This window comes from Zosterops lateralis (assembly GCF_965231275.1).
Source record: "Zosterops lateralis genome assembly, chromosome: 6".
Lineage (NCBI taxonomy): Eukaryota > Metazoa > Chordata > Aves > Passeriformes > Zosteropidae > Zosterops > Zosterops lateralis.
The window spans coordinates 6,163,644-6,176,144 of record NC_139761.1 but is presented as its reverse complement, the minus strand read 5'-3'; the positions used below and the strand labels follow the sequence as shown (position 1 = coordinate 6,176,144).

At 44.5% G+C, this 12,501-nt stretch overlaps 1 protein-coding gene across 1 annotated transcript in view; it reads right to left on the bottom strand.

Moving 5' to 3' along the window:
* Nucleotides 1-208: 208 nt before the first annotated feature.
* The window catches only part of SYT16 (synaptotagmin 16), a gene marked incomplete at both ends in the record, with an annotated part of 37,551 nt that continues 25,258 nt past the window's right edge, over nt 209-12,501 (bottom strand). The window contains 2 exons of the mRNA XM_083864144.1: nt 209-522; nt 11,230-11,419. Of these exons, the coding sequence (XP_083720270.1) occupies nt 209-522; nt 11,230-11,419 (504 nt within the window). The remainder of the gene's footprint in view (nt 523-11,229; nt 11,420-12,501) is intronic.

Sequence of the window (12,501 nt, the reverse complement as noted above, 5' to 3'; positions counted from 1 at the left end):
ACTGCTTCTCACTAGGGTTAATTATCTGGAAAATGCAGGGCAGGTTGGAAAGGCAAGAACTAAACTTGCCACCTTTGATACCCATGGCTACTGACACTGAGCAGGCAGGTAAAAGCTCCATGCCCTGCCAGAGCTGTTTCCTGCTGGCAGAGAACATGGGGGAGACAGCCCTTTGTGCCAGGACACCTGCAGGCTGCCCTGGCCACCACTAGGACTCCAGCAGCGTGTGCCACCTGCAGACCTGCGTCCCCTGCGACTCCTTCATCTCCTGCCAGTGGCTCTGCTCCTCCTCCCCGCTGCTGCTCTGGCCCAGGGAGATCCAGCCCACCATCTCCTTGCGCTTCATGCTGCGCCTGTTGTAGATGGAGATGAGCAGGGTGACGTCAGAGAGCTGGAAGAGGGCGACCTGGAAGATGAAAGTCTCCTTGTAGACAGGGTTGGGCTGTCCCCTGCGGACGGAGGTCTTGCAGCGGGACATCTCCTGGCCCACAGAGTTGCGCAGGCAGAGCTTTCCATAGGTATCTAAGGCAAAAAAAAAGAAGAAATTATGTGTTTGGTGCAGGTGAGAGGCTCAATGAAAGTCTCAGGAAGTCAAAAAACACTCCCAAAAACCATCCGGGTAGAGCAGTTTAGTCTGCAGTGAACAACACTCCTTGGTAAAATCCACAGGATGAGAAGTAGATGAAAGCACCTCTTGGATTTTCTCGTATTCAGCTGGGGAGAAAACTGAAACATGTTTCAGGCCCACTCTCTTGGAAAGAGCAAGATTATCAGGTATCCGGTCTCAGCAAAACTGTCTAAGACTAACCAAAACTGTGAGCATCTCCATGGATTCTCCACTTCAAATGGTGTCTCCACCTTCCCCTCCCTCACAATCAAGCTTCACTGAGGCTGTCTTAGCCAGGCTTCCCTTGGCTGCCCTTGCCCCTCCACCACTCTCTATGATCTATTGTTTGAGATACCAAAAAAATAGGGGTCTTGAAAAGGAGGGGGAAAAAACCTGTATAAACAATGAAATTATTTGATCTCCCATGATAGTTTCACGTTTTTTCCAAATTCTCATATTACTTTTTTGATGGACTTAAGGTCAATTTTATTTACAATTTAAGTCCATACTAGGAGTCCATACAAGGAGAATACATGTTTAGCAAATACAAGAAAAGGGGATGGTCCCATTTAGTGCTCCTATAAATCTACTCTTTAAATTCCTGCTGCCTCTTGTATTATTCAGTTCTCCTCTGTTGTGGTTGCTAATACTGTGGTGTCAGAGCTCGCAGTGCTCCACAGACCCAGCTCAGTGCAAGTTTTCACCTTGCTCTGCACGTGACAGTGACAGATTGCTTGGCTAGACAAGTCCTCTGCTAACCCCTTCGTAATCTGTGCCTGGGTCCCTGCAAGTGAGTATTATTTCAGAGTGTGCTGAAGATAGGAAATAAATAACAAGCCTCCACCTCTTGTCTGCAGCATTTCTATCCTCTTCTGTTCCCGTTTGATGTGCTATTTTACGCACTTATCTACTGAGCAACACAAGGTGTGAAATTACACTTCAGGTGTGAAAACACTTCCATGTCTCCAAAGCAGGGCTCCCCGCTCCTCTCAAACTGTTCCACTGAAAAAACTGTCAGGAGGCTGACAATCAAGGAGCAAATTGTGAGCCTGCACAGCTGTACAGATATCAAGTTACTGCGGGGAAAGTTCAGCCCAGCCATTAGCTGGGGGTGCCAGCTTGGCTCCCAACATAACACTGGGGATGAAGAGGATCTTGCCAGCAAAGACCTACTTGTCACACAGAAAGGCAAAGATTTGATTCAATTTCCTGATTGTGTCTGGGAAGGAAAAGAAATCCACTTTATTGAAAGGTGGACTAATTTCCACCTTAATATTCAGTGTTGAGGGATTGAAATCTGTAACAACTTCAGACCCATCAGGAACACAAAGCCCGAGAGAGGACCTTCTGTTCCAGCTTGATTCAATGTGAAACCAGACACAACTCCTACAGTATTTGTAGGGATGTCACTGTGCTTGGCACTGACAAACCACAATGTGCACTCAAGCATTCCTCATGTGTAAGTCCTGGCTGCTGGTCTAGACTGCAGGGAAGTCCCTGGAAATAAAGATAAGTAGGGGATTTATGGATTTTTTTAAAATGTATTCATCGTTTTTGTTTTGTTTTGTTTTCTGAGAAGGAGATTTTAAAATATTGGAAGAATTCCACCGGGCTCATTTTTAAATATAAACAAGCAGGTAATTAGTACATTTCTCTGTTTGAACTTCAAAATTTTTCTTTCTTTTCCCAACCAACCCAATATTACCTCCCTATGCTATTTCAGGAAAAGGTCCCCCATATATGCCTGCATCTCTTTTTCTAAGAAGACAGGGAGAGGACTGAGGTCTAGATTTTAACCTTAGCATACTTTGCTGTCATCCTTCCTTCTGACTTTCACCAGTACTGGCAGCTCAGGTGGGATTCATCACACCTAACTGCAGGCACATTCATCTGAACAGTGCCCAAAGGAGTCAACCAATTCATAATCAAAAAAGCAGATGCCATAACTCAGCAGTGATCTAGCAGACAGTGATACCATTACAGATGATTTAGGTGTTAACACTAAAGCAAGTGCCACAGCTAAAACACCCCATAGGATACTGTTTCAGCATGTCCCAGTTAATTTTGCAGGCAATGAATGGATGAGTGTCTTACAGCCATAAACTCCAGGATGTCACATCCCTGGATGAGGCCTCAACGTTTGAAAGTGAGGGATAACACAGCTGGCTCTGAGGAAAAATGAGCAGCACACCACCAATGAGTTTAAGTCAGAAAAGTTGGACTTTTCTTTAATATACCTCAGATTTCCACGTAATTCTGCACCAAGACCCTGCCTGTCCCATACCAAGGTGAGTGGGGATTCTGCTTTTATCTTCTGGATCAGGCTGGAAGGAGACTGTTCTCAAGGCAGAGCTAATACCAGGAGCCCTATTCACCCCCCAAAAAACACAGGCACAAAACTAGTGCAAGTGACAACTAAATCAGGCTCCTAATTCTCCTCAAGTTTATTCCACTGGATGTATTTTACCAGCCAAAAGAATCAAGCTTGCCTGAACAGAAATAAAAGAGTAGGTGTGGATCATATATTTAGCATCTGAAATTTGCTTTGCAGAGATGGTACATACGAGGCTGAGCTGTTATTCTGCTTCACTAACTAAATTTTAACGTTGTAGTTTTCCCTTCCTGCACTGTGCTCTTTGCAGCATCTTTTTAGGTATCTCATCAGAAAACACAGCTTTTCTTGTGGTCCAGAGTCTGGTCCTCTGGGGTGGAAATCTCTCCCCGCCTGTTGACTTTGCCAAAGAAAATCCATCCCCAGTTACACAGTGAAATTAGTGGAGCTACAGCAAGGATGAACTTGACGATTTACTGAGGAATGTAAGTGTAAGAGCATCTATTCATTATGAAGGCAAACATTTTCCATCTAATTACATGCTCAGGTTCAGTAATGGCCTCATTACCGTGGTGTCTCAGCACTCTGTGCTCTTCAGAGTGTTTACTTTTGTGCCACCTCCATCAAGCACAAAAGGAAAAGAGATTAGGGCTGACATTCTTTAAAATGCTTTAGTGCTCACCTTCTGTTTAGGCACCCATCTCACTGACATGAGGAACAGTGAGACCTCTTAATATCTGGGATTGTCTGAGACTGCAGCTTGCCCACGGTTACACAAAGTCTGTGAAGATTCAAGAACAAAGTCTAATTTTGACAGGACCAATTTTAGCGCCGCATCTACCAGGCTCTCCTTTCCATACAAGTTTTGGAACAGAAGTTCTCACTGCAGAGCATTTTCACTCTGAACTCACCTTGCCTCTCTGGTGTGAGTGGACTGGACAATGTTCACATATACATAAAATATCAGCATCTCAGCATTGAATACCAGAGTGAAAAGCACTAAATCAAGGAATGCTGTAAGAAGCCAGACACATTTTGGGCTAGTGCTGCATCTTCTTACTTGAGAGGGTTGGGCAAACCTCTTCTAAGGCAGACTGCTCTGTCTCCATCAACTATCAAACACCTCTCAAGGGCTCGTCTGCAAAGGCAATCAGTTTTTCCAGGATTCTTCTAATGACCCATTTCTGTCATGATTCTTCAGAGGGAACTAACTGATAATGACAACTCAGGGGAATAATCAACTGTAATTTATGCGTTCCTGTTTTTGGAGCAGGGACCATAAAGTGCCTTCTGCTTTCACTTGCACTAAGCACCACCATTATTATTAAAGCTGACCCGAGTGCAAGAGCACTGGAAATACAAAAAGAGTCCGACCCCCTGCCTGAATTTATATTTAGAAAGGAAGTAAACAGCCAAAGACTCCTGACCCCTCACGTCTGCGGACCACAGGGCAGCGCACAGCGCCGTGCGGACTTTCCCGCCCGCGCTCCAGGCGAGCTAGCTCATTTCCAAAAGGAGGATAACCGTGTCAGCATGCTGCAATCCACACTAATAACAGCAGCAGAAGAAGAAAGCCTTGGGCCTGGAGCTTAATTTCCCCCAGCTGGCAATCCCACGCTCCCAGCCTACATAATAAACGGCAGCACCGCATGGCGAAACCGCCCCAGAGCTCGGCTCTGTGCTGCTGGGTACAGGCAGCTCAATGTGAGGTCTCAGTTTGAGGCCCAGAAGAGCATTAGTGCTGGCTTTGCCTCCCCTTTCGACCAGCAGTGGGGCAGAGTATTGAACATCCACACTCTGAACTGGGCTCACTGCACTTGGATCAGGAAAATAGCAGGGAGGAGAATTGCACCCAAACTTTTTACCCCAACCCCACTGTCGCTATTAGGGATACAAAAAGAACTACACTCACCCGTCAGGTTGAAGTGAGGAAAAGAAGGCCATTTATTATGATTTAGGGTTTTTATAGTATTAGGAATTTGGTCGAGGATTTGGCAGATGAGAGGAACACCTCTCTGACCCCAGTGGTCAATTCAGAAGTCCATTACCAAGAAGAATGAAAACAATCTACATTGTTTTGAGAGACTCCAAAGGAAAATATGTAAACAATCATCAGAAAGTTAAGGATAAAGGCAACACCCCACATCATGAAAGCCTGGATTAAGGCAGTTTATGGCCTACTGTATAAATCATACGAGAGCTGGGAGCTGCCTACTACATTGTTGAGAAGCCAGCTCTCCTTCCCCTGTTCCACCAAGCCTCTTCTTCTCAGACTCCCTCTCCAGGGCTGGCAGCTCTCTCCCAAGGGAAAGATTGGGATCTGGCAACCCTCACAACATGAGTCATCAGAGAAGAGACCAGCAGCGTCTTTAATTTAAAATGCAGCAGAAAAGAATGCACTGCTCCCTGGGAGCACTGTTGAAGGAATTGCTGGCATCAGTGACATGCAAGAGGGGCAGCAGATGAGAGCTCCCTGGAAGCAACTGCACTGGTCTCTCAGGAGGAAAAGCTGATTCCAGAGAACTTTGGAGCTCATTTCCTCAGTGATCCTTCTTTGCTGCCTCAACACTCCAGGTCCACCCATTCCACAGCACCAGCCCTCTCCTGGGATATGTGTCAGACTGCAGAGCCAGTTCACCACCTGCCTGCACTCCCCAGCCCTGAGGAGGTGCAGCTTCAGCCTGGGCTGACACAGCCAAAGCAGAGCACAGGCACCTCTCCAGATGCACAGCATAACTCTCCTCTAATAAGGGCATTTCTGCTCTTTTCCACATTAGTGCATTGCTGCTGCCTCAGAGATGGGGCTGGAACTTTACCAGAGAAAGCAGGGATGCACAGCCGAGCAGATCAGGAAGCGACGGGAGCAGCAGGATGTAAGGATGCTTAAACCCGGCTTTTGTCACCTCCAGCAGCAGTGCCCACAGGCATGGCTTGATTGCACAGCCTGTGATCAGATCTCCTGCAAACGCTGCTGCTCGCTAGTGCCCCTGCAGATTCACATTGAATATTCAGTTCCGGCTGAAATCTGGACTTAAGATTGTTCCCTTCTGGTAGAAATGGCTTTTTTTTTTTCTTCTGCTTGTTTTGGGAGGGGAAGAATTTCCTTGTTCACACCATCCATCCACTTCAGATGCAGCCCTTTGATTCAGAAAGATCTTCATTTCTATACCCAGCACCTGTATCATGGACTATTCTTTTCACAGACCTTTTAGAAACCTAAAGCTATTGAAAACATTACTGGATAACCATGCACTATCCCTGGTTGTCTAATTATTATGGAACATCCCTAATCTCAGTCTCAGTCAGTCTCACAGTCACTCCTTGAAAGTCCATTTTTCACTTGTTTTGGCTGTGACACTTGTTCCCCTAAGTCTACTCAGTCCCAGGTCCCACATGTGGTGGGAAGAGCTGTACCCATCCACCCAACAATGCCCAGTGCCACACAGAGCAGTAAATCCAGGAAAATACAGCATAGGCTGGATCTCTCACAAATACTCTCTGATCTCCAGCAATTTGTGACTCAAGAACTTCCTCATCTAGAGGCTTTGTGTGGAACTTTCTCTATGGATTTCTCCTGTGCTGCACAGAACTGAAGCAGGCTCCCAGCATCCATGACATCCTGTAATGAGGGATGTGACAGCGTAGGTGAAGAGCTGTCTCCTCCTCAGAACCTGCTCCCTTCTCCCTTCCTTTAACCATCCTTTGCTTTTGTACCAGGAGAAGACAGGATGATTATTGTCAATTCACTTTCTCAATGACACTTAGAGCCCTCTGTGAATCTTCCCCCATCTCCCTTTGTTGTAGCATGGTAGGAGGCACAGTCTATTCAGCTACAGCTCTCTGGAAGCTGTTCCCATTCCCCTGATTGTCTCACACGCTCCTCACCATATCTTTTCAGTTCTGCCATATTCTGTTTGAACAGAGGAAGACACAACTGTACATGATGTTTGTCACACCAGTGAATGTGTATTTACAATCAAATACCAATCTTCTGTTTTGTCCACCCTCAATTTGGGGGATATTTTTACTATTGGTGACCCTTGAGTTGACATTTTCCTGCAGCTATTTACCATAAGCCTAATATTTCACTCCCAAGTGGTTCTGAGTCCATCAAGCTCTTGTTTGAATTCCACCTGTGTCCCCATGCAATATCTTGCACTCATCCACACTTCCTCTTCCACCTCACTGCCCAGCTGCTCATTACTGAGACATCCTCCTGGGGCTCCTTGCATCTGGCCTCATCTTTTCCACCCAGAACAAAGCTTCCTCAGCTGTTCTTATTATAACTTTATTCCAGCTGTATTCATGGATGGGCAACAAGAAGGTGCAGAAGGAGAGGTGGTTTTCTACAATCTTGCTGTCACTGACTGGCAAGCACTCAGCAGCAAGAAGCTTCCCAGCACATCTACTGCTATGTAATCCAGTGTCTGGAGGACTGAATCCACCCCAGCTTGCCTGGCACAGATCCCTCTCCTATTGCTGATGACATGGGAACATGAATCACAAAGCTTTAGGAGCTCAAGCAAGTTCCCTGTTCAGAGCAAGATATACAGGTGAAAAGGTTAGTTTATTTTATTCAGCTTCCTGGCCTGCTTTGAAGTAATTAAAGGAATTATCCTGTGCCTTTGTTCTCCAGCAATGTAACAGGGATAATAACTTTTCTTCCCCCAAAAATAAGCTGATAAAATAAAATTCACTTATGGCTTTCAAGCACTTTGATCCCAGCACAAATAGGAGATCCTAATTTAAAGATCTTAGTTTTCCTATGGGGACATTTTCTGTACTTGTTGGCCTTGTTACATGTGGCTCAGGTAGATGTTTGTTTTCAGACAAGTCTTTACTTCAAGAATTTCTCCTGTTACCCATAAGAATCCTGACAGCTTGTTCTCTTCCCTCCTGTCTTTTCCAGCATCAGTGCTATTGTATTTGTTTAATGGGGTTAATATGCTGCTGGTATAATAATGATCATGCACGGATGCAATTATTATGTGTGATTAATTCTGCAGATGCCGAAAAGCTTGGAGGACATTTCTTAGGCGAGGGAATAACTTCACAATAGTTCTTCTCACATTACATTACACACAGACATAAACCCCAAAAGAAATGCAGAAGGGAACAGAAGGAGGGCTGGATTAGAGGAGACAGAGCTGTGCCCAGCAGAGCAGCTGATGAAAGTTTAGCATCACATGGGCAGACACATTTCTGTGCTTTGTGTCTCTGCACTGACTAGCTCAAATGATTCCTGGCCCATCACTGTGATCCCAAGGTATTACTTCCATGCACATAGTATGTAGCTGGTTATAAATTTTTAAATACTTTTCTGCCAGTGGCGTAGGCTTCTCTTGTTACTTTCTTTTTTTTTTTAATAATAAACACCCTTTAAACCAACACACTGCATTTTGTCCTAAGAAGATACAAGACCACAGACCAAAATATGAACTCCCACAAAATGCTAGCACAGGTTAATGATTTTTTGCAAGAAGCAAGGAGAATGAGGGGCATAGCACACAGGGCATTAGCACTAAAATACCAACAGTGTCCACATCTGACAAAACTGTAGATGCTTTTCTGCACGAGGCTTTTTGACACACCCAGATAATTTATGGCCATATTCTTGAGTGCTCTTAAGTGCTCTGAGTGATAATGGATCTATTTGTGCGATCAGGGATTGTGAGCTTAGGCCTGTAACTCAGCATGCACCCCAGAACAATACCTGGACACTTATCCTTGACCAAACTATTCTTAAATCCCATTATATGACCTTTCTAAAATCCCACGTATGTGACCTGAAGAGAAGACACTGCTTGCATGCTTTAAGTTTCTGTTAGCTGCCCAGCAGTTTTCTAACCCATTTATTACTTATGTAAGCATCCATAACTTTGACATTTACCTGACTCAGTTTAAAGGTTTAAGTGAAGGAGAAAATGTGCTCAGGAAACACTGAGACATGCACCATCTCCCTTTTCTTCTCTAGAAAACCATCTGTTTCAGCCCCTGCTGACTTTAACACCTAAAATTGCCAATGTCCCAGTCCAGTTCCTTATTCTGCACACAATGAAATCCCTGTGCAAAGGTGCCAAGAAGGCAGCACACATGGTGTGGGTCTACAGGTGGCAGAGAAGAGGGTCAAGGTGGGCAAAAATCACAGCTGGAGACTTTGCTGTTGTGCAAAATTCCTTTGCCATTGCTAAAAGCTGACAGGACCACATATAGGTCCAGTACAGGGCCTGTGTAACCAGGGCTGGGAATGGAGATGGATTCTGCCCCTTGGCTTCTCTCACTCTTACTATAAATGGCTGCCCTGAATAGCAGTTTAGGCCGGGTATTTAAGTGTTCCACAGCGCTATTATATCCAAAATTTCCATGACACTTTAAAGAAATCATTCCCTCTGAGCCTCGAACAACAGAACCTCAAATAGGACCTATTTAAGAAAATACAAGGGCTCTTTGCCCACCCTCCAGAAAGGGGCTCAGCAATTTCAGCTTTCACCTTGTGAAGGACTTATTGAGCATCTCATTCAGGCAGCAGCCTTCACAACACTGCTCTGCAGCACCCGAGGGGTTATCAGTGAAATGCTGCTCCAGCACCGAGACAAGGGCTGGTTTCCTTCCTTCTTTTTAATGCCTTTCACTTTCTGCTTCACTGCCTTTTCTTTTTCTCACCACACTACTGGGGGCTTTATAGGCACAGAAGAACAATTCAGAAGGCAGAAGCAGCAATGTGACTTGGAATAAAAGAAGCAGATTTTGATTGATTCAGAGTTTGCCTATAAAAATTTATGGATTTCTGTGTTTCACCTAAAAAAGTTGATTTAGCACTGAGAGACATTGGTCTGATACTGGTCTGTATCATCTGGATACAGAAAGGATGAAATTTCATTTATGGGGAAAAGAAGTGGGCATTACAGATGCCTGAAAATTAATTTGCACCTATATTGAGACTACTTTAATTTCATTTCTGAGAGTAAAACTTTAGAATGTATCTACTCTGAGGCATCTATAAACAGGAGAGCTTTCCTGCTGAGACACGGTTGCTTTAGTCTACCTTTGTTTTAAATTACTAAAGAAGATCCCAACTTAAAACCTTTTATTAAAAGATGTAAACGCAAACAAGAACATGCCTTTAAGTAACCCACATGGAGAGCTATGTTGTCACAGCTAATAAAAGACAGTGAGAGCTGCACAGGCTGGGGTCAGGTGTTTTAATGTTGCACAGACTTTCCCTTATTCTCAAGGGACTGAATGATGACACAGAATATTTCTGTAATCTACTTAAGTATAGTTTAGTGGAAAATCTGTGAGTTTTCACAATCATGTACTGAAATAATTCATAAATATTTTGTTAGATCTGAACCAAAGAGCAGAGCATCTTGCAAAAGCAATTTCAGTGTTTTGCAGCTTGAGATACTCTGTCAAATCCAGAGGAGGCAAGGAACTGTCAGAGGTTTACTGACTTTGACAAGCAGGCACACATCAGAGAAAGCAAAGACACCAACAAACAACAAGATGTTGTTTCACGTGTCCATGAGCTGCTGGTCTCAGACAGGAGGCACAAGGACAGCAGGAGGTGAATGAAGCACTGAATGAGGTAACCCAGCAGCAAACAGGTGACTGTGGCTGTGGCTCCATCTCCATCATGAACATCACCAGCACCATCCTTCTCAAGGACTTACTGCAGCTCAGGCACCAACTAAACCTACAATAAGGCAATTTCCATTTTTTCCTTTAGGACTGGAGGAAGGGAACTCAGCTGTTGCAACAGCTCTCCAATCTTCTTTTTGCAGAAGATTTCCCTGTGCAGCAGTGGAGAATTCCCAGCAGGAGGGTCCCCAAAGGGCCCAGAGCACCAGGTCATCCAACAGCACAGCAAGGGGACTAAACCAAGTGTAGCCTTGGGAAACACTTAATGGCACCAGGCAGGGCCTCTGTGGATCACATGGTAACATTTAAACACTTGGAAAGTGCTTCTTGCTTTTTTTATGGGTCTATTGAGAATTAGGCTGTGCTTTGGGTACAACAGCACTTTTGCTCTAATCAGATATTGTAAAGGTATGAGCAATAAAGCAGATATTTGGGGTTTACTGCCCCATCAGCTGAGCCTTCATATGATTCCCTTCAACCCTGTAATATTTATCAGCACATGGATCTAAAATAATACTTAATTTTCAATCAGGTGCTCTGCAAGGAAACCCAGCTCAGAAACGCTGTAGTTGAGTACCTTGAGGAAGAAAATTAAAAAAAAGCAAATTCTGGCTCAACAGTGCTATTAAATAGCAGTGGAAGTACTTACCAGGTGGCCTATTAATTGCAAGGTTTCGGAAATGGCTGCCTTTGATCATCTCCACTGACAGCCTCCCTGTAGTGGCATTGTATGACAGCCCCACGAGCAGCTCTGGCACCCCTCCATGCGACAGGGACTGTGTTGAGGAAGCGCTATCACTGTGAGAGATTGCTGACAGACTCAGCTGAGAGTCTGCACTCTGCAGGGAAAGAGCACTGAGAGAATCATCAGGACATTCACCACTCCTCCCCTCCCCCCACCCTTAATTTATATCTCGTGGCCTTGTTTAGTCAGATCTCTCTTGGAGAAATTACAATAACTGAGAATTAATTATGCTGGGGCACCAGAAGGATCAGAGCGCCACTTTTACAAAAAACACATCTCTGAACTTTCTCTTTAAAGCTGAGGAACTCTGAGTAAAGTGTTATCACGAGTGTAAATCAAAGCCTCTGAGATAAGCAAACATCCTACTACACTAATACTCTGTACATCTCCTTGATAATGGCTTTTGGATGGAATACACTTTTCAGTTTGGCAGGTTTTGGCCATGTGCTGTGCATTTTCTTACTTTCTTTCCTTGTTACCACAACGCTTTCACTATTCTCTGCTTCACCTGGAGTAGGATGTTTTATTCATTTCACATGCACAACCTCTCTCCGAGCTTTTTGTAGACAATGAGTCATGACAGAGCTCATCTACACAAATTGATTGGCATAGCCAGAGCTGGATACAACTGTGATGTGCATGGTAAATTAAGAAGCAGCACAGCCAGTTCCTCTTCACATGACCCACCTCTCCACTTCCATCTGTCATGTAGAGGAACATTACTAAGCACTTCTGGCAAGATGGAAACTGCACAGTGGAGATCCACAAGCTGGCATCTAGGGCCAAATGAGGTAGATTTTGCAGTGGCAGTACCAACACAGTGGTGCACAAGAACCACTGCCCTTATTGAAATTGAGACTAATTATGCCTTGGTGGTTCCCAGCCCAACCTACTGTATCTGAATGGCACAGCATGTGGTGACTTGTGCAGATGTAGTAGATCCACATGATTTTGTGTAAGCTTCCTAGCTGAGCTGTTAATAAAAAAAACACAGCTTTGCACAGGGAAGAAATGCCCTTGTGCTTCCCCTTACTGATAATTTTCCAAGTGACAGCAGGTCAGATCCTATGGGTTTTACCCACACTTCTGAGGGCCAACGTGGCAGAAACGTGGCTAATATCAATTAGCAAGATGGTATGATCGAGTGTGTCTTGAAAAATCAAGAAGGTTTTAATA